A 24702-nucleotide genomic window follows, 5' to 3' on the forward strand; every position below is an offset into this window, starting at 1 on the left:
GCGAGGATCAGGAGGGAGGAGGAGAGGAGCAGGGAGCTGGAGAGAGAGGTGGAGGAGCTGAGGAGGAGGCTAGAGAGAAGCGGAGGACGGGAGGAGGAGGAGGAGAGGAGCAGGGAGCTGGAGGGAGAGGTGGAGGAGCTGAGGAGGAGGCTAGAGAGAAGCGGAGGACGGGAGGAGGAGGAGAGGAGCAGGGAGCTGGAGGGAGAGGTGGAGGAGCTGAGGAGGAGGCTCGAGAGGAGCGGAGGAGGGAAGGAGGAGGTGAAGGAGGCCGTGAGGGAGGTGAAGGAGTCACCTCCCAAGAGGGCGGCGGTGTCCACCTCTGTCCAGACTGAGCCCGATGGGAAGGTCCCTGTTCCGTCAAAGACCAACGGCCACCACGTCCCCAAAGAGACAGACGCCCCCCAGGAGGGGAAGGCGGCGGAGAACGGAGGCGTGGTGGAGAACGGGGTAGGAGCCGCTCCTCACTCTCCTCTCCAACCCCACCCTCCGCACCCCCACTCCCCGTCCAGCACGGCCTCCTCCTCCCTCTCCTCCTCCCCCATCTCCTCCCCCGTCCTGGCCAAGCGTCTGGGCAGCCCCGGGTTCCACCAGTCCTCTTACCAGGCGGGAGTCAACCAGCGCTTCCACGCCGCCAGGCACAAGTTCCAGAGCCAGGCGGAGCTGGAGCACTTCCAGGCGCCCCTCTCCCCCCGGGAGCTCTCCCCCACCACCACCCCCATCCCTCCCCCGCCGGAGAACAGCGCGGCCAAACAGCTGGCCCGCAACACGGTGACCCAGGTGCTGTCGCGCTTCACCAGCCAGCAGGCCGGGGCCAAGCTGGCCCCGCTCAGCAGCTCTCCCTTCGGGACGGACTATCGCAACCTGGCGGCCTCCCCTCCCGGGGGTCGGTCGCCCTCCTCCGGGCCACTCTCGCCCGGGATCCGCTCCCCTCTCACCCCTCGCGTGGAGAGGAGCCATCATCCGCCGATCCCTCCTAAGAAGCCAGGGGTGAGCCCCACCCCGGGGTCCCCTGGCCCCTCGGCCCGGGTCAGCCTCTTCCCAGAGCTGACTGGGAGCTGTGGGCACAGCAGCAACGGGCAAGACGGAGCCAAGGAGCCTGACCTGATGCTCTCTTCCAGCAGCTAACGGCTAGGCTATAGCTAGCTTGTCTGACAGCTAAATGCCATCGCTAGTTTACTACATTCGTGATCTGTTACTCCGTGTTTATGGGTCTGAGTCAGAAGGGTCAATTATCAGCTACTGTAATATTTATTGGCTACCCCTAAAACCACTTTTATTAGCACTAATAGATCAACAATATAATCTATCGACTATATTGTGGCTGGATTGGTTAAGACATATGCATTTACGTCTGATCTACCCCCCTACCTCTATGCCATTACCTAGTAAGCAATCTGGAAAAAATCTGTCTATTTAAAATGAAATAATATTCATTCATTATAGCTATCATGTCGACTGGACTTTTATTATACTTTACATAGTTTTTTATTATCTTTTCAATTTCTAAACACTTTGCTTGTTATTACCTTCATTATTAGTCTTATTATAATTATGTTCTAGGAAACCATGGTAAAGTCCTGTGGCATTTGAGGGGAATGCAAACGGGGATTCCCAAGATACATAAGATTAATCTCCTTTTGAAACCCCAAAACACTACCTTAATACTACCAATATGACAATTGTGTTGAAGATGTTCCTTGTAGCTGCTTTAAAATACTGAAGGACCAGTCCTCCCTCTTAAGCAATAAAAGACTTGACTAAGAGCATTCAGCTGTGAGCTGTAAATAAAAGGGAGACGTGAATAGCAGAGAGAGCTATAGCAAATGTACAGTAGGTGTAGCCAATATTTCAGACTAAAATAGTCGGTAGCTTGTAACATTGGCGGTTTCTCCGGTGAATCCTTAATGCCATGTTTGCATCATCGATTCATGGAAATAGAGCGTGACCGATACGTTGTACTGTAAATAGTTTAAATCATAGAATTTTACAAATGAGTGTCATATGATTGCATGACATCCCATGCATGTTTTCTTTTCTACTACACTAGTCATGAATACACTGAACCATGTGTTATATTGCACTACATAAGAGGATTTCAGTAAATGTGTCACTTTTTTAATTCAGGGAAATACAATTTTTACTTCTTGTGGACCAAAAGGGACCCGGTGTACTGTGTTTATGTGCAGATCAGTCTGAACCATCCATGTTGTTTTTTCTTAAAACTATTAAAACATTAAAGTTTGTACTACTTAAAAAACAGAATGGGGACTAAAGGTTTGAATTGTACTACTGCAATTAGGCTGTTTAATGTTTTATATATAAATCAAAACCAACATTTCTGGGCTGTTCTGTATCTTGTTCAAACAGTGCTTTGATTCATTATCTAACTGATTCGTTTACTTTATGAGACGGCTACAAACCTGGCATTCAATTAGGATTGTTATTCAGAAGCACATAGCTGTGACTGTTTATACAGGCCTCAAGCTAGCTTGTCCATGTTAGCTTCTCCCTCCAGCGGTCTATGCATATCAAATTGCATTTTGTCTACCACTTTCCAAAATAAACATCTCTTGCCTCAAGGTGTCAACATTTGTCTATTCAAATTACGTATATATATGTGTAACCGAGTGGATTTTGAACCTCGGACCAAAGGATCCACAGGCGGCCGCACTAACCAGCTGAGCTAAAGGGTCAGACCGTTAGCAGGTGCTGGTTGACTGCAACCGACTTGTTAGTCGTTTACATAATTATATATATATGGACTGCAACGGCTTTCATCCAAAGCGATTTAAACATTTGTGTTCCTCACATTCACACACCGATGGCAGAGGCAACCATGCAAGGTGCCAACCTGCTCATTGGGAGCAATTAGGGGTTAAGTGTCTTGCTCAAGGACACACTGCCCGGGAGGAGCGGGAATCGAACCGGGAACCTTCCGATTACCAGGTGACCGCTCTACCGGACTCGCTAGCTTCAGAGTCTGTGACAGCTACGGCATAGAAGAGTGACAATATAGCCAAGATGATCAATTCATTTATTGGTACAACAGGATGGGGCAGTAGTCCTAAACTTTGTAACTGATCGGCACAGTTGTAGTACAGTGAGGGTTGAACACAGCTAACATATAGCTAACATGTCTACTACAGTAAGCAGTCGTGTAACATATAACCTGGTTTTCAACCTTACGTGGCAAAACGGCTTCCTGTTCACTTGGCATCAATCAAAATACGCAAGAGATGGTCGGTTACAGTTCTTTTTTAAGAGTGCAATATCTTAAGACTCTTCGACAAAAACCAGCATATTAAAATATAGATCTGCATACATGGGAAGGAGTATGGAGTTCTTTACCATAGGAAAGAGAATTTGGCAAACAAATCTTGGTTAACGTGAGTAATGTGCTTTCCTTCCACAAAAGGAAAAGTAATACAGAGGATGGTGTTGCCGAGGGAAGAGAATGGAGAGGAAAAGGGACTATGGATTCATTCAAAAGCAGAGGAGTTTCATCCTACAGTATTTCAGTCATTGTAACAGGTGAGAGAGGGAGGGAGGGAGGCACATAACGTGGAGGAATTCCAACAGAAAACAAGTAAACATGTCCCTCCACCCTGACCAGACACCAACAGACGTATAGAGAGAGGCCTACGGGGCAAAGTTACGCTAAAGGATTGTGCCACTGCCGAAACGTAACAGTTAGAATACGGTCAATTCCATTAACTAAGAATGACTTTACCAGATTAATTTCAATTTTGCAATAATAATAATTAAAAAGGGACAGGTTTAAACATTTTATTTCCCTGTCGCTGTCCTGATGTCATTGACGATGTACGTGATTTCCAATTTCATTGAAGTTGTTGTGCGCAAGAATATTAAGACATTTGTCCACAATATTCCAATGTTCGTAAATCTCTCCGTGCCTGGAAAAACAAAACCCTGGTACCCTGATTTGTGCTTTAAAATGGCTGTTATCAGCTGCCCTGTAAGAACCTGTCTCGGAACCAGATATGTAAGAACCTGTCTTGGAACCAGATACTTCTGAAATGTAAAAGGTATCTCCGTCTCGAAGGCCATCACTGATCTTCGTGAGGCAGGGTAATAAAAACACACCTTGGATTTAAAAGTCAACAATGCACCCTAGGTTGAGGAGTCGTCGCCTCGTGGACGAAGAGAGAGATTCGTCCCTCTTATCGTAGCGTTCCTGAGCAGAGCCTCGCACACAGGCCTATACGTTGACCCAATTGACCATATTCACACGGTGGCCATTTTGCTCTTATGTCATGCTCAGGTTGGAATTCCTTTTTATGTGACACAAGAGCAAAAAGGTCCCAATACACCTCTCCTGTAACACTGATCCACAAGGACAGTCTCCAAACCCCCAAAAACCACATCCTTACAACAGACGGATAACCAGTGCCTAACCAGTGTCTGCCCATCTTCAGCTTTGCTTTTATGTTACTTCTTTTTGTTTTGTTTTAAGGTTCCCGCATAGGTTCCCCCATACTGATATAGATTTGCTTTGGTTATTCCTTGAGAGTGTAATAAGTGGGTCCGGGGCCCAGGGGAGCGCGTCCTTCTGTTCAGACCCGCTCCCCCCCCCCCCCATCCTCTTCCTCCTCCTCTAGGCGTTTTGCATCTCCTTGCCGATCTTGTAGCTTAGGATCTTGTTCCAGTCGATCTTGGTGCGGGTGACGGGCAGCTGGCGACGGAGGGCCTTGAAGGTGGTGTCGGACATCGTCTGGTAGTTCTCACTGATGGCGGTCTGAGGGGGAGGAGAGGGGTCAATATGTATGGTTCATAGTATGTATGTAGTAGACCTGTGAACTAGGCTGGGCAATAGATGTTTAGCAATTGTAAGACAGATAGACGATAGTGCGAGAGGGCGACAGTGGCTCAGGAGGTAGAGCGGTCGTCTGGTAATCGGAAGGTTGCAGGTTTGATTCCCGCTCCTTCCGGGCAGCGTGTCGAAGTGTCCTTAAGCAAGACACTTAAGCCCTAATTGCTCCCGATGAGCAGGTCGGCACCTTACACGGTCGCCTCCTTCGTAAGTGTGTAAATGTGTGAGTGAATGGGTGAATGTGAACAACAAAATTGTAAAGCGCTTTGGATATTTACAATATTATTTCTGGAATTATGATCATTAGAAAATGACATGTTTAATCACAATTCCCATTACCATGTGGTTTGATATGATCAATAATCGATTGGATTGTCCAACGCGTAATTGTCCATACCTAAGCAGATATTTCTAAACATAAATCGCCTTCAATAAAAGTCTTGATATCATGTCATTCATTAGCTATCACCCAGCCCTACTGTAGACACTTCAACACAGGTCTTTTTTTGAAACCCCCCAATAATTCAAACGGGCGATCCGAGTTGCGATCAGAAAGGTAGCTTACCTGGTAGTCATTTTCAGCGTTCTCAATAATGTCAACAAATTCCTTGGCCGTCTGGCTTTCATTCTGTTTCAAAACACACAAACAACAGTCACCTCTCTTACACTGGCACTTTTAACTCCACTGTACAGTACATGACTAGAACTAGCATAACCTGTTTCTGCCCCAAGTTAAAGTCCCCACGAAACAGCAGAATGCCATTTGATTCCACATGTGTATGTGTTTCCCGTGAAAAGAAAGCCTTTGATGCTATATTAGTATACGCCCCCATGTATAGGATGACTCATCAACATTTATTTCACCGTTTAACAGGAAATAACTGGAATAGCATTAAGAATACCTACAAAACTTTTTTTGTCATTGTTGGGACAGATACTGGCATACAAGTGACAATCAGTTCAAGACATATGTGATAAAAGAACATAGACATCTATTTTGATTTCATGGGGCCTTTAAACTTCATGACGGGAAAACGGACAATTAAAGGTCACATATTATACTCCTGTTCAAAGGTCTCCGAGGTCCCTACATGTCTTTGATGTTATTTTTGGCTGAAAATACCACTCTGATTATGTCTTCTAGCTTGTTTCTATACCCTTCTTGTTTCAGTCCTGTTCTCGACAGGCTGCTTCTGTGTCTGTAGCTTAAAATGCATATGAGCTGCAGCTCTCCGACGCCATTCTCCAGAACTGCGCCTGAACTCTGTTGTGCCTGGCTCACGAGAAATTCAGATCAAACTGTCAGACTAGGATCAGCGCAGATCAAATATGAGGTTAAGATCCAGCGACTGGGTGTTGTTTACTTCTCGTCTAAAACGTAGTCAGAAACAAAAGTTTACGAGCAAGCCGCCATTTGGACGTGTGGCGGGGATCCACCTGAAGAACATTGCCCGTCTCCGCCCATCACTATCACTCTGCGCTGCTGGAAAACACTGGTCCATGCATTCATCTCATCTCGACTACTGCAATAGCATCCTTTATGACTCAGCAAACATCCTGAATAAACTAGAATATGCCTTCAACAACCTGCCCCCCCCACCCCTACCTCTCCGGCCTCCTCCATCACCACACACTCCTACCCGTCGCCTCAGGTCTGCTGATGCCAACCTACTGACTCCCACCAAGACCAAGCTCCGGACCCGGGGCGACAGGTCGTTTGCGGCAGCCGCACCCTCCCTCTCTGGAATGCCCTCCCCAGCCACATCCAGACTGCCAACACCCTACTGTTAAAACAGCCCTCAAAACCCACCTTTTCACTCTTGCTTTCGACCGTTAACTGTTTTTGTTTTGTTTTGTTCTGTTTTTTTTGTCGTTTACACTGTAAAGCGTCTTTGAGCACCGTAAAAGCGCTATATAAATTGAATGTATTAATCTGACTGGCTTGTCTTATTTCACAGTTTGCGTGTTAGTGGCCCATCGGAGACCAAAATTAATAAGCACAAGCACTGAATAGGGGAGTTTTTCATAACATGTGACCTTTAAAAAAAGGGGGAATTCCACACATTATAAGAATTCTAATGTATGTGTCGCAGTACAGTGCAGTCAACTCTCTCCTAAAGCAGTAAATCAGAGAGAACCTTCAAATGTGTGATGACTAAATAAACAACATATATTATACATTACATTATAGTGTCGTCAACAGGTCTGAACCAGAATTCAAACCTTGTTTTTTTGTCTATGAAGCAGCCCCAAGATATTACATCCAAGTGGCATCACAGATCGGAGGGTCATCTCTCTGGGCCACAGGAATAACTCTGCATCTATATCAACCTGAACCACACCCACTGTGCCGTCTGCATCATCTATATCAACCTGAACACGCACTGTGCCGTCTGCATCTATATCAACCTGAACCACACGCACTGTGCCGTCTGCATCACCTATATCAACCTGAACCACACGCACTGTGCCGTCTGCATCTATATCAACCTGAACCACACGCACTGTGCCGTCTGCATCTATATCAACCTGAACCACACCCACTGTGCCGTCTGCATCTATATCAACCTGAACCACACGCACTGTGCCGTCTGCATCACCTATATCAACCTGAACCACACGCACTGTGCCGTCTGCATCTATATCAACCTGAACCACACGCACTGTGCCGTCTGCATCTATATCAACCTGAACCACACCCACTGTGCCGTCTGCATCACCTATATCAACCTGAACCACACTCACTGTGCCGTCTGCATCTATATCAACCTGAACCACACGCACTGTGCCGTCTGCATCTATATCAACCTGAACCACACGCACTGTGCCGTCTGCATCACCTATATCAACCTGAACCACACGCACTGTGCCGTCTGCATCACCTATATCAACCTGAACCACACTCACTGTGCCGTCTGCATCTATATCAACCTGAACCACACGCACTGTGCCGTCTGCATCATCTATATCAACCTGAACCACACGCACTGTGCCGTCTGCATCACCTATATCAACCTGAACCACACGCACTGTGCCGTCTGCATCTATATCAACATGAACCACACTCACTGTGCCGTCTGCATCTATATCAACATGAACCACACTCACTGTGCCGTCTGCATCTATATCAACCTGAACCACACGCACTGTGCCGTCTGCATCATCTATATCAACCTGAACCACACGCACTGTGCCGTCTGCATCTATATCAACCTGAACCACACGCACTGTGCCGTCTGCATCTATATCAACCTGAACCACACGCACTGTGCCGTCTGCATCTATATCAACCTGAACCACACCCACTGTGCCGTCTGCATCACCTATATCAACCTGAACCACACGCACTGTGCCGTCTGCATCTATATCAACCTGAACCACACGCACTGTGCCGTCTGCATCTATATCAACCTGAACCACACGCACTGTGCCGTCTGCATCTATATCAACATGAACCACACGCACTGTGCCGTCTGCATCTATATCAACCTGAACCACACGCACTGTGCCGTCTGCATCATCTATATCAACCTGATTCTCCGTTAAGCACATACTTTTATGCAACTGAAAAGTCTCTGAATATCTGAATACACCGCTTATGGTATGTGGGTGTATATCACATTGGATTAGATTCAAAGTCATTGTCATTATACAGCACAAGTACAGTACAATAAAAAGAGGTTTGGCATCCAACCAGAGTTCAAATGTAGCAGTAAAGTGCAACAGCAATATACAATGTACAGGTGATTAAACTGGGTACAAAATATACAAATGAGTACTACTGAGTGTCGTGCTAATAAAATGTAATTTCTAATTTAGGACCTGCTCAGAGGTCATCAATCGGCACACATGCGATGCATGCATGCAATTCATATCTGCGATTAACCCATCCCGTCGTCCTTCCCCCCCAAGGGCAGCCGGGAGCAGACAGGCGTCAACGTGAGCCGCGCCAGGGGACCAATCCAAGTGCTCCTGTCCGTCTTCGTCAAGGACGCGACAGCGTTAGCGATCTATTGTTGTGCATGTTTTTCCATTGGGTTTATCTTATCGGGGGGGAAACCCTTGCGAGCACGGGGAGAACATGCAAACTCCACACAGAAAGGCCTGGGAGATACCCCACCTGGGTAACTGGCATCATGGAAACCTGGTCCCCAAGCGGGAATCGAACCCTGGACCTTCTTGCTGTGAGGCGACAGTGTTAACCACTACACCACCGTGCCGCTGATGTATGTAAAGAGTTGTAGTATAACATGTGATACAGGTGTAAAGACAGTATGGTAATAGTCATACTGGCCAGCAGCGTAACTAGTAAGAGTAGGATGTGTATAGATATAGTATCTACAGATATGTAAAAGGATTATGTGCAGGTAACTACATACAGGTGAGGATAATATATATGCGGTGAGAATATATATATATATAATGATATGGTATATACAGCATTATTGTACATGCTATCATACAGAGCTATGGGTAATATGCAGTTGTACAAGCAAGTATATAGAGGGGTTATATCTAGGTATATTCAGACAAATATGTATATATATATGTGGGCGTATATTATTTACAGTGTGTGAGTGTGAGACTTACAGTCACTGTTATTGACTCCTCCACCTCCTTATGGCTGACCAGCTGCACATTCCCATCCTCGTAATAGTGCACCTGGACAACAGAGAGCAGTATGTATGTGTACGTCAGTGTTGTTCCAATAAGGAGACTCTCCGTATCACTCTCAGCATGTTGACCATCACCCACCTGGATTTTCAACACTCCCACCACCTGAGCGGTGGACTGACCGACGGTGAATTTCCACTCCGACCTACAGCGACCGTTCCTGAGGTGAGAGAGAGACCGATTGCGTTAGAAATTCCCCCCCGAATGTGATAAGATAAGATATTCCTTTATTGATCCCCTTGGGGAAATTCGGCAGTGTTTACAACTACGAGACCCAATTATTTCTTTCACCGTAGAAAATTATATTAAACTTATTTATGCAGAGTATTCATCAATTAGAAGTTTAGAACCCTGTGTGAAACAGCAGTAATACTGTTATTATTAATTTATTTTTGGTCAAGGTACATTCATTACATCAATTTAGATTCGATTCAAGTGTATTCACAAGTACAGTACAATGAAAATAAGTTTGGCATCCAACCAGAGTGCAAATGTAACAGTACAACAAGTGCAACAGCAATATACAATGTACAGGTGATTAAACTGGGTACAAATATACAAATTAGTAGTACCGAGTAATAGTGCTAATCAGATGTACTGTATGTACAGAGTTGTAGTATAAAATAATTGAATTACATAGCACTCTAGTAGACACATAAACTCATAAACACAGTTTCAGGTGGGACTTTGTACCAGAAGTTTTTGGGCTGAAACTGATGTCCCTCGATGCAGGCGATGATCGTTTGCTGCCCATCAACCGTTTTCCCATATACCTGCAGCACATAAAAAACAACATGAGATACAGTTCTGCAGACCGGCAGTAACCCTAGGATTCATTTAGTGGTTGTGTGTTGTAACAGTCACAAATGTGCCTATTGTATTTTTGAGTTTTAGTTGCAGTGCCATGTTTGGTCACTAAGTGGCACTCCATTGTTTGTACTTAATGTAACAACAGGTTTCATTGATTTAACTTGAGCCAGTGACTCACTTCACTTCCTGTCCACCTGCCGTCTGACACAGTATTAACTTGTCTAGTAGGGGTGTGGACATTTCTCGATTCTAAGATGCATCGCGATGTGGACGATTCTGTATCGCTGCAGTGACAGAACATAATTATTAAAGCTAGTGCTCTGGTCATGCATCCACTCAACTCATAGAAAATACAGGCTATTCTAAAAGTATTGATACTAATAAAATAGAGTACCGGTATTTTATTTTAATTTTTATTATTATTTTAAGATTTTTATTTATAGCATTTTCAGCTTTTTTGGTCAATGCAGGACCTTTTGGCCACGCAGGACCGATAGAGGAGAGGGTGAAGCGGGAGGAGACGAGGGGAAGAGTATTGAACCGTTTTTTAACAGCTGGGTATCGAGATACCTTTCTAGTATCTGTATCATGCAACACTAGTAAAGACATTTATTTTTGACATTCTGATTTATGAACTTTCTAAATAAAAGTGAATTTATCTGACTGCTTGTATTAATTGATGAAAAAGTAGCCATGTGCAGTAATATAGATTATAAAATTGAGGATGTAATATATTACTGAGTATATTATTGAGCTGCATCGAGATGCATCGTAGAATCGAATCGAATTGTGGACAGCTGAATCGTAATCGAATCGAATCGTGAGGCCAGTGAAGATTCACAGCTCTATTGTCTAGTAACATTCTCTAGTAACAATGTGGCTAGTGTCTGTAAAGCTATTATTTGATCTATGTACACTGAATTAATATAAAGCTGTATGGCCAGGCATTGTATGGTCATAGGTCTAACTTTATGCTAACCTTTGTGTCTGATAAGGACAAAATTGTCCGTTGAGATTCTTATTTTTTTGATAACTTTTACAGTGGTTATGTTTGTAGCCAAGATATGTGGCAAATGTGTGCATCTTTGAATTATATTTTATTAACTTGTTTTCTTTTTACACCACTTTCATTCAGCCTGTAGAATTTTATTCTTTTTTTTAAACTTTTTTTCATAAATCTTTTATTCAACTTCAGCCCTGATCATAACCACCAAATATTAAATTAATTTTAGAATTTTAACCCACTATTTTCAATATATCAAATGCAAAGTGGATTTTTCTGGGGGGGATTATTACAGGCTAGCATGTGTGCTAGCATGATTAGCAACAACACAGTATTTCATTTTTAATCTGACATTACAAAAACACAAAAAATCCATCAAAATCTGTGTTGTTGCTAATCATTGACATATGCTAGCCTGTAATAATCCCCCCCAGAAAAATCTACTTTGCAAATTTTGATATATTGAAAATATTTAAATGTTTGTGTTTTTTTTAATTCTTTGAATATTTGGTGGTTATGATCAGGGCTGAAGTTGAATAAAAGATTTATGAGGAGAAAAAAGTGGACAATTATTTCAACATATAATATTTGTATGGCCTTTTTGAAGAGGCCAATTGTGTCTCTTAACTCATTCACTGCCAACAACGATTAAACTCGTTATTGGCTGCCAATCGTTGAACGCCAACAACGAGTACACTCGTTATTTGCTCGTTATTTCTTTTATTCGATATTTCCATTCATTATCCATCCAGGAAGCCTGGTGTTATCATGGGGCAGAGTCTGAGATTGCTAAAGTGCAATACCGGCCGCATCCTACCAGGTGGCGGTATCGAGCACCATTTTAAACCTTGTGTATTGGGCTGTGCCACACGCTAAATGCTCCGGGCGCTCTTTTCTACTAACATGAACCTAGGGCTTCACCCGATCGCATTGAATCGTTTTTGGGACCCCCGATTCATTATGCTGTGGTGGGTTATGTCATGGGCCAAATGGACATACCAGATGGCAATCAAATAATTGGAATATTCTTTTTGGAATCCCACCGGCCACAGGTAAGAGCAATTTAACATCAATTTCAGCTTGATTGTGCCTTGTTTTCATAGCCATCGCCCTGATCAGCGTATGTTGTTGTACTAACGAATGCCGTTATTGACAATCAATTAATCAAAAACGACCCCCCCCCCCCCTTCCTTTCATGCATTCATGATGGAACATAATACCAATCATATGCATTTGATTTTTTAACTGTAACGTGTGTAGGGACGCAATGCCAATGGATTTAGTATAATACACGTTGCAGGCTATTACTAGCCTCCCAGGAATTACCCTAGATAGCTCTAAAACCATACTTATATTCACCACGGTATAAAACGGGAATGTATGGATGGAAAAATAATTTCTTTTTCACATATTGAACGATAGATACTCTATGTCAAATGGGCCATAGTATTGCATCCATAGCTATAATATAGAATATAGTTATAGCCCTGCAAACAAGGTTGACTGACTCCATTGGTTTAATGCGTGGCAGCGCATACTTAGCCATATCCTGGAAACAGCGTGGCAGCCAATGAGTTAATGGTAAGAGTGTAACTATTTAGTTTTCATCCATCAGACACAAGGGTTAATAATAAATGGGTGTCAGCTCTCGGCGTTGCTTCTGGTTTGGCCGGCCGTCGTACTAACACAATTGGCAGTGTTAGAGGGTGGGAAAGCCAGTGGGTGGGTCCTGGTCGTTGTAAACAGCGACTCCTACAGTTCGGTCGGGGCGCCTGCTCAGCGAGGAAAGGATCTAAGGGGGGTAGTGTGATCCTTCCACATGTTACACCCTCTCAGTGAGAGTCCGCGCTCCCAGGTGAAAAGAAGCGTTTGATTGGCTACACATGTGTCGGAGGAAGCATGTGATAGCCTCCACTCTCCCAGACCGACTGTAGGGGGTAGGTGCGCAGCGACCAGGAAGGGGATTGGGAATTGGCATAACGAGTAACATTGGGATGGGAAAAAAACTGAGGAAAAAGGAGGGGGAAAAAGATCAACAAAAAAATAATAATAATAATAAATGGGTGTGTCCTAAATCCCAAGAGCGATAACGTCTGATTAGCTGCTTAGCTAGCTGCTTATTTGAAGCCAAGCTATCCTGGTGCGGTTATTTCATGCCAACAAGTTGACGTCACACAGCCAGACACGTTACAGTGTGTGAGTGCGCGTGTTACCGTGCAGACTCCACTAGGGTAGTGCTCCTTGACGTAGGCGGTCAGCGCTGTGTCGCAGGCGTCTCTCCAGACCGCCAGGGTCGTCTCGGCGTTGCACGGCTGCACGTCGCTCACCTCCTTCCTCAGGTGGTCGAAGCGGAATGACACGCCGCTTCGAGGGTCCAAGAAACGCCCCTGACCCAAGTCACCGTGCTCCGTGATCAGGACCTACATTTACATTTAGTCATTTAGCTGACGCTTTTATCCAAAGCGACTTACAAGTTCTGTACGACAAGTCATCAGGAAGGGTACAGCTCTATCAGCTGAGTAACAATGTTCATCAAAGTGTTGAGTGCTACAGTGTAGGTTAGTATATTAGGACAAGTGCATGACATTAAGGTTAGTTAGAGTTAGAATTGTTTTCTTTTTTTACCCAGTGGGGGGACGGGGGGCAGCTTTCAGATTCTGATTATTTTATTGTACATATTCAGAAAAACGTGATGCTTGTTTTTCCTGGCTCCTCAATCGTAGTAGCTTATATTCTATCTATAACTATAAGCTATAACTATAAATATAAACTATAACTATAAACTAAGTAAGCTATAAATAAACTAAAACTAAACTACTATAACTACACAACATATATTATATCTATACAAACTATAAATATAAACTAGATAAGCTATAAATACTACAGTATAAACTAAAAACTATAAACTAAACTATAAAAGTATACATAATACACAATGTATATTCTATCTATACAAACGTATACAATACAAGCCGGTATATGTTAGCAGCAGTGTGTGCATGCAATTGGGTGCTTGTGTGCTTAATACTAGCTCTTCTATGAGAGGGAAATAAAGAGAAGACATAAAAGATAAATAGAAAGAGACACACCGGATCCTCATAGCCCTCGAGTTTGGCAGGGGTGAACTGATCCATGTTGTACTGGGCGAAGGAGCTGGGAGAAAGAGACAGACACAGATATCACAGCTGTACTGGGTGAATGAGCTGGGAGAAAGAGACAAACATATCCTACCCGTAAGTATCAAACAACAATACTCAATTCTTACCTACCTACTGCAGTCACATATATATATTTGTCTGAATATACCTGCATATAACCCCTCTATATACTTACTTGTACACCTACATATAACCCATATGATAGCATTTACAATAATGCTGTATATACCAGGGACGTGCCATCCATATAAACAAGGTAAGCAGTGTTTACCCAAAGGGGACAATATTATAACACGTGAAATATTAAAATAAAAGTACTAATAACTGTTTGTTTGTTTGTTTTCATTAAAAGAGTCGTCATCTGTGGTCCCAGTGCAGCAGCAGTCATTCATTTTGTTTTAGCTTTTTGGCGCCACCCGCAGGTGTAAGCACTCTCTCTCTCTCTCTCTCTCTCTCTCCGCTTTCTCTAGCGTCGATTCGAAAGCATGATAAGAATGGGCATTGAATTTGTTCCCTCAGCCCGCTAATAATATGCCCAGGATAAGCATGCTTACAAACCAATCAGTAGTTCTTTCGTTCCGGTACGTTATCTGTTACTAGGTAAATTAGGATGCATTTTTTAATCAACGTCATCACGTACACGTTCATGCTGAGACTTTCAAAACTTCAACAAGCGGGCGACTTTTACAGTAAAGTCACAGAGGTGTTAATTTGCAAGGAGAGACACATGGATTTCGTGTTCAAGTAAAGGTAAGATAACATATTTCTATTATTATATTTCAGCAATTATGGCTGCTGGTTAATACGGTGGTGATGGCGATCTGAGTTAACTGCTGTGCTGAAATGGTTATACTTTATTCATTTAAAATATTTGTATGCTTACCCAATTTCAAAGCTCACGGCACGTGCCTGGTATATACCACATATATATATTTATTCTCACTGCATATCTATCCACACCCGTCTGTATTTACCTGCACATAGTCCTTTTACATATCTGTAGATACTACATCTATATCTGTACATATCCTTACTAGTTACGCTGCTGGCCAGTATGATTACTACCATACTGTCTTTACACCTGTATCACTGTACATATTATACTACAACTATGTACATACATCTAATTAGCACTACAGTCAGGAGTACATTGTTTATTACTGTTGCACTTTACTGTTATTTTACGTTGTACTATACTTGTGCTGTATAATGATGACAATACATTTTAATCGAATCTAATCATGTCATTTTGGACAGTATTTGGACAGTGTACTAATTAACTTTGTATGTTAGTGGTGACTCCGACATGGACAGCACATTTTGGACAGTGTTTGGACTAGGGATGCACCGATCCGATATTGATATGGGATATCGGCCCCGATATGACTAAAATAGCTGGATCGGGTATCGGTAAAAAAATATATATATATATCGGATATTTATATATATATTTTTTTATAATATAATAAGAAATAAAATAAGAAATAACAATTCAGTACATTCCGACAGGGACTCCGACAATCCGACATGGACAGCACATTTTGGACAGTGTTTGGACTAAATAAGGAGCAGAACGTTGGACGTTAGTGGTGACGTTACTCACTGTGATGCTCCCTCTCTGAGTAGGTTGTCATTATTGAGGAGGAGCCGCACATCTGATGACACGAAAGAAAACAGATGTCAACTCAGTGTTCAGATACTGAAGAAACTCAGTACAAGGCCACCACCAATGGGACACAACAATAATACAGGCTAATTAGGCTCTGTTCACACTGCAAGCCTTAGTGCTCAATTAAAAAAAGATTTCACATTCTTTTTCCAAAGGTGGCCAATATCAGATTCCAGTCTGAACTGGTTTAGGCTCCTGAACTGACCTGCATGCGCAAATTAACTATAACGAAGATGGACGTTAAACATGGAGGACACTGAAGTCACAGTTTTTTATGGTTTCATTTATAAGTTGATGGGCAATGGAGGCCAGCTAATTGGTGAGCAGATGATAATCAGGGTGAGGAGGAGGTGAAAGAGAGACATTTTTTCTTTCAATATGCTTTCAAACACAGACCGGTTATGATACGTCTCCTCAAGTTTTGCTGACTACAGAAGTATCACCCAAAATAGTAAAATACTAAGGTAAACTCCTCACTGGCCCTGCACTGACCACCTCCATCACAGCTGCATGTCTGAACGTAGCCTTAATGTCTCACGCAAGATGCTAGAGGAGGCTGCCTCTGTGGTTCTTACCATTGAAGACTTCATTGAACTCTCCTGGGGGGGCGTGAGTTACAAAGTTAGCCGCTATGCGTACCTGTAGAGAGCAAAGAAAACACAAGTGATTTAGAATTGATATCCTTATATCATGAAATTAACTGTACAATAAAGTCTACATTTTAACGGTTGTCCACTCATAGTACGTCTTTGTCAAATCACAGAAGATAAGTTCAGATGAGCAGATCAATCATCACTAATGCCTCAAACCTGACATGACAATGGACTGGTGGTTCATGTAGGAGGATAAGTGTATTTTATTTACAGAGATACACTAAAATTAGTTGTTCACCTCCCATACCGATTCTGAGTCCATACCTAAGTACGATCCAATAATACCAAATGCAGACTTTTTTTTTTATTAGTTAGTGAAATTAGTTTTATTAATTGACTTTAATGCTAACAGTTACAAAGCTGAACATTTTCCCATATCCTTATGAAGTAAGGGGTACAGTCAGTCACTGTGTCCAAAATTCCATGTCCTATAATACACTGCCAAAGGAGCAGCTCCAGAGGTTATTTAATTCAATTCCACGCCAAAGGAACAGCTCCAGAGCTTGGAGAGTGCTCCAGAGGGGAACTACACTCAATTTTAAAAAGCATACATGTTATTCCTATGGTCTAAGACAAACTAAAACGCTAAAAGTCAAAACTTGTGATGTCATCAAGTATAAGTCTGGAGCTGCACCATAGTTAATGAATTGGGTAAGATGGTAAAGGAGACACTGAGAACACTACTAGAGAATATTTGAAATTTTGGGTATAAAAACTTGCACCAACATTATGCTGTTCCACAAAAGCAGTCTTCCATTTATTGTCTGTGGAGCATCTCCAGACTTTACTTGATGACATCACATGTTTGAGTCTTACTTCTTTCTGCTGGCTTTGAGAGAGTAGGTCATGTTCACAAATATTGATTGCACTTTCCTGGGCCATGGAAATAAAATAGTCCCCATGGTCCCCCATTGTAGTGAGAATTATTATTATAATTTTTTTTTTAACTTGACCTCAATGTATAAAATAAGCTATTGTGACCTCTAGGTTAATCACAGCCTTGTGTAACTTTACAACCACAAACTAGAGACCTGGCCATTCAGAAGATGTATGGCTTTCCTAGGTATATTGACAATAAGGCAGGGTTTCTGAGCTATTTCCAGAACAGAAATGCTTGCCATCCAATTGCAGGAAAATGCTTGAGTGATCAATTCTTTAGTGGTCAAAATGCCCATAAATGCTGCAACACCTTTGAGACTAAATTTAGCATGGGAATGGCCATCATACACGTCCATCGTACTCTTCTAAACCCTTATACACACTAACCAAAAACACAATCTTTATTACAGATGTATGAGTATGACTAGAACAACATTAACTTTACTTTAAATGGGTCTATGATGGGCCTCTAACTTCTAAGGGTTAACCATCTGTCATTCCATTTATGATTGATGATGATTATGATAAATTGAGGTCTGCCTCTGCTTATAGTACTGTAAGTGGAAATGTGTCACGACCTCTGGCATTGAAGGTACCAGACTTTGTTTAGATTCAAGGCAACCATACCCTACCCTACCCCATGCCCTTTCAAGTCATGTGTGGATTACAAGTATTCGAGCTGCAACTGAATCTGTTTGACCCAGAAAGCTAGCTGCAGTAATGTAATATAACGGTATAGCTTCTATCATAAAATAACCTAGCTAAGAAACTAACATTGCAACGTTTCACAGTGCAACACTTATAAATAGACGCGATTGCATCGGCTTCCATAACCATTCAATCAAATACAGAGAGATGGCCCAACAGCTGACTTAAACCACTAAAAACCATTAGCTAACGCTGACAATATGGCTAGCTAACGTTAGCTAGAAAAGCAACACAAGTTTGACATCTCGATACGTGGCCGAAACGTGGCGTTATCACAGTCTAAATCTTGAGTGTGTGCACCGTATTGCATATATGTGAGCAGATAACACCATATAAAACAATGCAATATATTAATTGATAATAAAATAATATCTATACCTTCTCTTCATCTGACAGCGGCTCCTCAAAGTCAGCCATCTTGGCTCTGTGTGACCCCGCCTCCCCCAGCTGACTGACAGGAACAGTGCGCGTGAATACCAAACCAAGCCGCATTTCTCGGAGACGCTCTCTGATTGGCCGACGCCTGTTTCTACACTGGTTAAGCTTAAGGCACTCTTCGAAGTAGTTTGTCTTAGAGCGTGACGGCAGGTTCTTTCGACGGTTAAGCTTAGGCACTCTTTAGAAGTTGGTTAGTCTTAGAGCATGGCGATAGAACGCCAGGTAGTTTGCAGGCTGTTTGACGTGGATATTTTTGAAGAGGCATCCATTTCACTCAACATGCAAAGAAGGGAGACATATGGTTAAGTAAAAAAATAAAAATAAAAAATGGTTTTGCCCTCCAAAGTCAAATGTGTATGATCAAGGTTTTTTTTTATTGCTGTGTGTGTTTGAACAATTATAGACAATTTTGAAAACAGTTCACACATGTTTTAGTGCTTTAGTAAGCTACACCATGAGTCTATGGGTGATTATTTGATTTTGGGCATTTTCATGTCCCTGGGATATATTTAAAAAAAAAAAAAAAAAAATCCAGATTCTTTATGCTATCATTGATTAGTATAATTAATTACTTACTTACCTAGACTTAATTATTCAATTTGAAACATACATTTTGTATCTTATTGCTTGTTGTTTAATGTTGGAATTTTACCATTTTCACCTTGTCCCAATCCAGAGTTTTAACGTTTGGTCTTGTATTTCTCTAGAAAAAACGATTAAAAAACAATACGTTTAGGTATATATATTGCTATAACTACATTTGAATCAATGATTTTCTGCCAAATATTTAACTTAAGTACAATTTGTGAAAAAAAATATCAAAATAGGTTTGTCCCGTTGAACAATTTGCAATACAATGACGTTTTGGCCACGCCCCTTGCTTTGGTATCCATTACAACCTGTAGTGACAGTGGAGCACATGGCTGTCAGAGTGGAAGACTGACGTTTTGATCACCAGGAATGTAAGATATTTTCACATTTACTTACTCATACTACAGAATATGTTTATTGTGTGTCATTACCAAACACACTATAATTTGATAATGCTTTTGAATGTTAGTCAAACTTCTTCATATTTGTAGGTACATTGAGTACATTTCTAGCTAGCTAAGAATTTAATATAAGCAAGTTTGATGTTATGCTAGCTGTTAGCTTAAAAGTAAGAAAATGTCATTACCATCACTGTCATTACAGCCACACAATGAAGTGTGGTGATAATGACAAATATATATGTTTATAGCTTTTTTTTTGGATAACATTACTTGTATGTATATGTATAATGTATATGTAAATATATGTTGTGTCTCATTTATAACTGATATTTATTGTTATTTATTTATTTATTGGTTTTTGTATTTGTTTATGCAGTGTCTTCACCATGGCACCCAAATCAACAGGCCAAAGGTCAAAATCATACAGAGACAGACTTAAAGATGATCCAGAACAATATCAAAGATACTTACAAAAAGAAAAAGAGCGGTATAAAAAGAGAAAAGAGACGGGTAAGCTGCAATGCTGCCCAAATGCACACAAAGATGTAAAAGGCGTCAATGGCGAATCAATCAACGAAACAAAAGAACAAATGATAAGCAAATACGAAATATGGATGACTACCTAACAGTGAATAGCCCACCAGTGTCACCAACACAACAGCCTGAGCAACACGATGCTGTCCCTGTCCCTATTGCCAGATGTGAAAGTCCCAATCAGCCTACACCACAAGAAACCCCACAACAAAGAGGACGAAAAAAGGTGAACAGAAACAGAAGTAAAGTCTACAGAGATCTGTGTGAAGCCAACCTGATGTTGGAGAGAGCAAAACTAAATATGGAGAAATATAAAAAACGATATGAAAGACTGTCAAATAAGCTCAAACCACAAGAATCAGATACAGTTAGCATGATGCTAGGTCAAAACAGCTGGGGGATGCATTTTTTTCAAAATGGTAGGCTTGGGGTGATTTGTGCCAAAGGGCCTGGGTTAAATTGTGCCAGATGTTCTGTTTGTTAAGTTGCCCCAACTTATAATTTTTTTTTTTTTTTTCAAAACTTTGTTTATTGAAGTTTTTTCATTGCAATATGAGATCATCACAAGGTCAAATTGTACACATATATGCCAGACGTATTGCACATATCTACATATAAGTAGTCAAAATATAGGTCTGTTGAATGTAGACAATATACATATTGCACAAAGGTACATATAGTTAGTCAAAATATAGGTCTGTTGGATAAACAATATACCTATTGCACAAAACTATGTATAAATAAACAAGATATAGGTCTGTTGAATGTAAATAATATACATGTTGCACATGGCTACGTATAAGTAGTCAAAGTATAGGTCTGTTGAATATATAGACTAAAAAATAGTACACCACAAAATAAATATAGATATTGTTTCGGACATAGTCAATTAAACAGATATGTACACTCAGGACAAGCACTGTACAGCAGGAATAGAGGAATGGAACAAATTTTTTTTTAAATGAGAAGGTAGACATCGGTTACATTTGCACAAGTAGATGGGTCACTCGACTGGACTGTGCTAGGTTAGGAGTGAGCATTATTTATAATAATTATAATAACTTATAATTATTAACTATATATATTACTTTATTGTATTTGATTGTTATTGTACATTGTATTCTTACATTTGATCACTAAAACGATGTGATATTCTTAATTTTAGACCAAAATCCATCATGCCACGCAGATACAAACGGAAGACAGACATGGTTTCAACTCCTCTTGAGAAGTTGGAAAGAGCACTGAAAGAGGTGCAACTAGGGGAAGACTATACGTCAGGTAACAGGTTGGAAAGGAGATGAAGATCTGCAGGATGCTTTTACCGCTTTTGAGATTAAAATGATCTGTTTTACCAAAAATTATCAATGGCACAATTTACCCCAGTGTATTCTCTCTAATGTCACAACTTACCCCGCACCGGGGGCAACCTGTGCCACAAAACCACTTTTCTTTTCTAAAGCTATATTTCTGAAAGTTTATTTAAGATCCAAAGTGATTGTCCCCTGGGATGCACAACATCCTAAACTATATGTACATATTTTAGTTGGGGGCATTACTCCCATTGCTTTAAAGACACTTTAAGTAAAAAATTGGCACTACTTACCCCACTCTCCCCTACTGCTACATCTATACATTTATTATGACATACCAGATTTACAAATACAGTACTGTTTGTGATACAAAAAGAGTCAAAAAATAGAGTATATACATTTGACGAATAAACTGTACATTGTACATGTACTGTGCAATCACCCAAACGAATGCCAGACAGTGACTCAGTATTACATCCAATGCATATGGACAGTATTATGTGTTACAACCAAACCGACGAGTGCAATTGCTATAATTGCAAAACCACTCTCAAAGAGCACCTACGGGAGACTGCAATTAGAAACTGGCCCCTGTAAATGTCCTAACCCAACCCCCTCCAATGTACAGTAAATGACCTAACCCAGTAATACACAAGACCCTCTTCTTGGAACCAAGTATGGTTTCGTCGATATTCCAATGTACAGTTTTGCTTGTACAGTTTCCCCCACCCCGCCTACCCAACCCCCCCCCCCCCAACCACCTCCAATGTACAGTCCCCCCCCCCCCACCCAACCTCCTGCAATGTACAGTTTCTATACTCTCTTTTTTGTATCACAAACAGTACTGTATTTGTAAACACAAACACACTTACACTTTATATTTATTGATAAAGGATTTGCACTACAACTCGTACACCTACTGTGAATTGTACCTAAACTGCACCTCGTCCATTTATGCCTTGCACTATATTGTATTGTATATTAGTACACTGCACAGTATTGTATATTGTATGGTAACTACGTCTACGAACATTGTACATATGTCAAAACTGAACACTGTGACCTCTTTTTTTACTTCTAATTTTTACTATGTTTTTATTTCATACTTATCTTGTCATGCACAGTCTCTGGAGCGCAACAGTAAGAAGCATTTTGTACAAAAGTATTCTGTACTTCTGTATGACAACTATTAAAGAAACTTGAAACTTGAAATCTGGTATGTCATAAATGTATAGATTTAGCAGTACTGTATATAACTGTATGTCGTGTGTGTAGATATGTTATGATTAATTGAAAATGGGGGACCCTGATGTAAACAAGACGAAAGTCTTTCTCTGGTCTGCATGATCCCCTTAACAATTGTGTGTATTTACTGTACCCATTCTGCAATCTGTTAATACAGTTTTCAATAAATCAATCAATCAATACACGCCAGAGGGCGCTAAAGACTAGCCTATATATTATTTGTGCCCATGCATTGGTTTGCTGGGCGTTGCAGCAGCAGCAGCAGCCAGGCTTGTTGTTGTCTAGTAGCAGCAGCCTTCTACTCTGACGAGCGACAACACAACACACAGTCCAAACTATGGAGTCACAACAGGTGAGTTATGTTACTGAATCACTGCGGGTTGCTTGTTAGCTAGCTAAAATGCTAACATTAGATAAGCACGTAAGCTAAACGTGTCAAAGCGTTCAATCGTGCTATTATCTTGCAACTTGTACGAATGAATGAGTTCGTTAGCTTTCTAGCTAAGCTAACGTTAGCTAGCTATGTTGTGCAGGGACTTCCTGGTGGGTCAGAAGAACTAACGGCTCATCTGGCTCGCCAACTGACTTTCTCACAGGGATTTCTCTACGAAGCCTGTTTTGTTTGGAAGAAGAAACATAACGTTAGCCAAAAGCTTTTTTTTTTGTTCCCCCCCCCAGTGATCCGTTATCCTGCCAGCCTGCGTTAGCTTCAAACTACAACAAGTCACTGTCAGCTGCTCTCGGGGACATGCACAGGTCATTGTTCAGTTTGAGACAGTTGTTGATTTCAATGAGGCGCAGTGTGAGTTCCTCTGCTGTGTGTCGTCAGGTGATGACCAACGCAGAAGACATCTCCAAACTCTACAGAGAACTGAGCCTGTTCCCTTCTCTGACCAGAGCAGACGTGGGACCTGTCATCACCTCTCAGTATGGGGGCAAATACAGCAACATCTACACAGGTTTGTGTGTGTGTATTGTCCCCATTACTGTTGGAACTTCAAGATATATATATAATTGTGGAGGATTATATTTGTAGTTATTTTTCAAATGATAAACCAAACGTAGGCACTGTTGTCTACACTGTGTTGACTCATTTTCCAGTCAACATTGTCGTAGCAGATTGTTTTTGTATCGCTTTATTTCCGTTTTCTAGCATTTTGAAAAGCACTCGTTTTTTCACGAAAAAAATAAGACATTCCATGATAATCGCCCTTTACTGGAATATTCTAGAACGTTGTAATTTTTTGGAAATAAACGCTAGATTATCGATAGTATGTGTACGCATGCACGCTCTGGCCGCGAGCTGAAAATCGATTCTCCTATTTTAGGCGAGTCAATATATGGTTTAACCCCAAAAAAAATTATAAAAAAGGTTTTTCAATGGATTCTGGTAGTATTGGGCGTGCTAAATAACATACTAAAAGTCGACCAAAATCGACCCCTCCGAAAGCCGTCATTTCCAAGATGGCGTCCCAGATGGCGCCAGGGCGATTAAAATGGCTATATCTCAAATTAAGAAAATGGTGCAAAGGATTTCTCAACTGATTCTGGTACCTCTGGGCATGCTCACTAACATACTAAAAATCTAGGAAAATACACCTTCCAGAAAGGCTTCATTTTCAAGATGGCGTCCAAAATTGCGGCTGGCCAAGCTTAAAATGGCTATATATATGTCAATATAAAAATTATATAAATGATTTTGTCATTTGATTCTGGTACCCCAAGTACCCCTAGACATACTTAGGAACATACTAAAGTTTTAGGGAAATACACCTTCCGAAGAGTCTTAATT

The 24702-nt window shown here is 41.5% G+C and overlaps 3 protein-coding genes across 3 annotated transcripts in view; 2 read left to right on the top strand and 1 right to left on the bottom strand.

Moving 5' to 3' along the window:
- Positions 1-2899, top strand: part of cttnbp2nlb (CTTNBP2 N-terminal like b) — an 84154-nt gene extending 81255 nt beyond the window's left edge. Inside the window, exon 5 of the mRNA XM_084332819.1 lies at positions 1-2899. This exon is cut by the window's left edge and continues 312 nt beyond it. Coding sequence (XP_084188945.1) covers positions 1-1125 — 1125 coding nt within the window. The 3' untranslated portion in view covers positions 1126-2899.
- Positions 2900-3016: 117 nt separating this feature from the next.
- Positions 3017-18818, bottom strand: capza1b (capping actin protein of muscle Z-line subunit alpha 1b). Its single transcript, XM_084332820.1, has 10 exons — positions 18767-18818; positions 16724-16787; positions 16083-16134; positions 14411-14474; positions 13532-13738; positions 10199-10278; positions 9587-9665; positions 9422-9493; positions 5397-5459; positions 3017-4756 (listed from the first exon to the last, which is right to left on the bottom strand). Exons 1-10 carry the CDS (start codon positions 18803-18805, stop codon positions 4616-4618), a joined length of 861 nt encoding a protein of 286 aa, XP_084188946.1. The 5' UTR covers positions 18806-18818; the 3' UTR covers positions 3017-4615.
- A 4793-nt stretch (positions 18819-23611) lies between these two features.
- LOC311243885 (acylamino-acid-releasing enzyme) overlaps positions 23612-24702 on the top strand; it is a 48336-nt gene continuing 47245 nt past the window's right edge. Inside the window, exon 1 of the mRNA XM_084333263.1 lies at positions 23612-23869. Within this exon, the coding sequence (XP_084189389.1) occupies positions 23659-23869 (211 nt within the window). The 5' untranslated portion in view covers positions 23612-23658. The remainder of the gene's footprint in view (positions 23870-24702) is intronic.

Source organism: Notolepis coatsorum (genome assembly GCF_963971535.1).
Source record: "Notolepis coatsorum genome assembly, chromosome: 17".
NCBI lineage: Eukaryota > Metazoa > Chordata > Actinopteri > Aulopiformes > Paralepididae > Notolepis > Notolepis coatsorum.

What these genes read in the sequence shown, in the direction of transcription:
- capza1b (XM_084332820.1), bottom strand. Translation starts at nt 18,805, where the DNA reads ATGGCTGACTTTGAGGAGCCGCTGTCAGATGAAGAGAAG. An exon ending in GTTCAATGAAGTCTTCAATG is followed by an intron (nt 16,135 to 16,723) that starts GTAAGAACCACA and finishes TCGTGTCATCAG; the next exon opens with ATGTGCGGCTCCTCCTCAAT. An exon ending in CTCAGAGAGGGAGCATCACA is followed by an intron (nt 14,475 to 16,082) that starts GTGAGTAACGTC and finishes TCTTTCTCCCAG; the next exon opens with CTCCTTCGCCCAGTACAACA.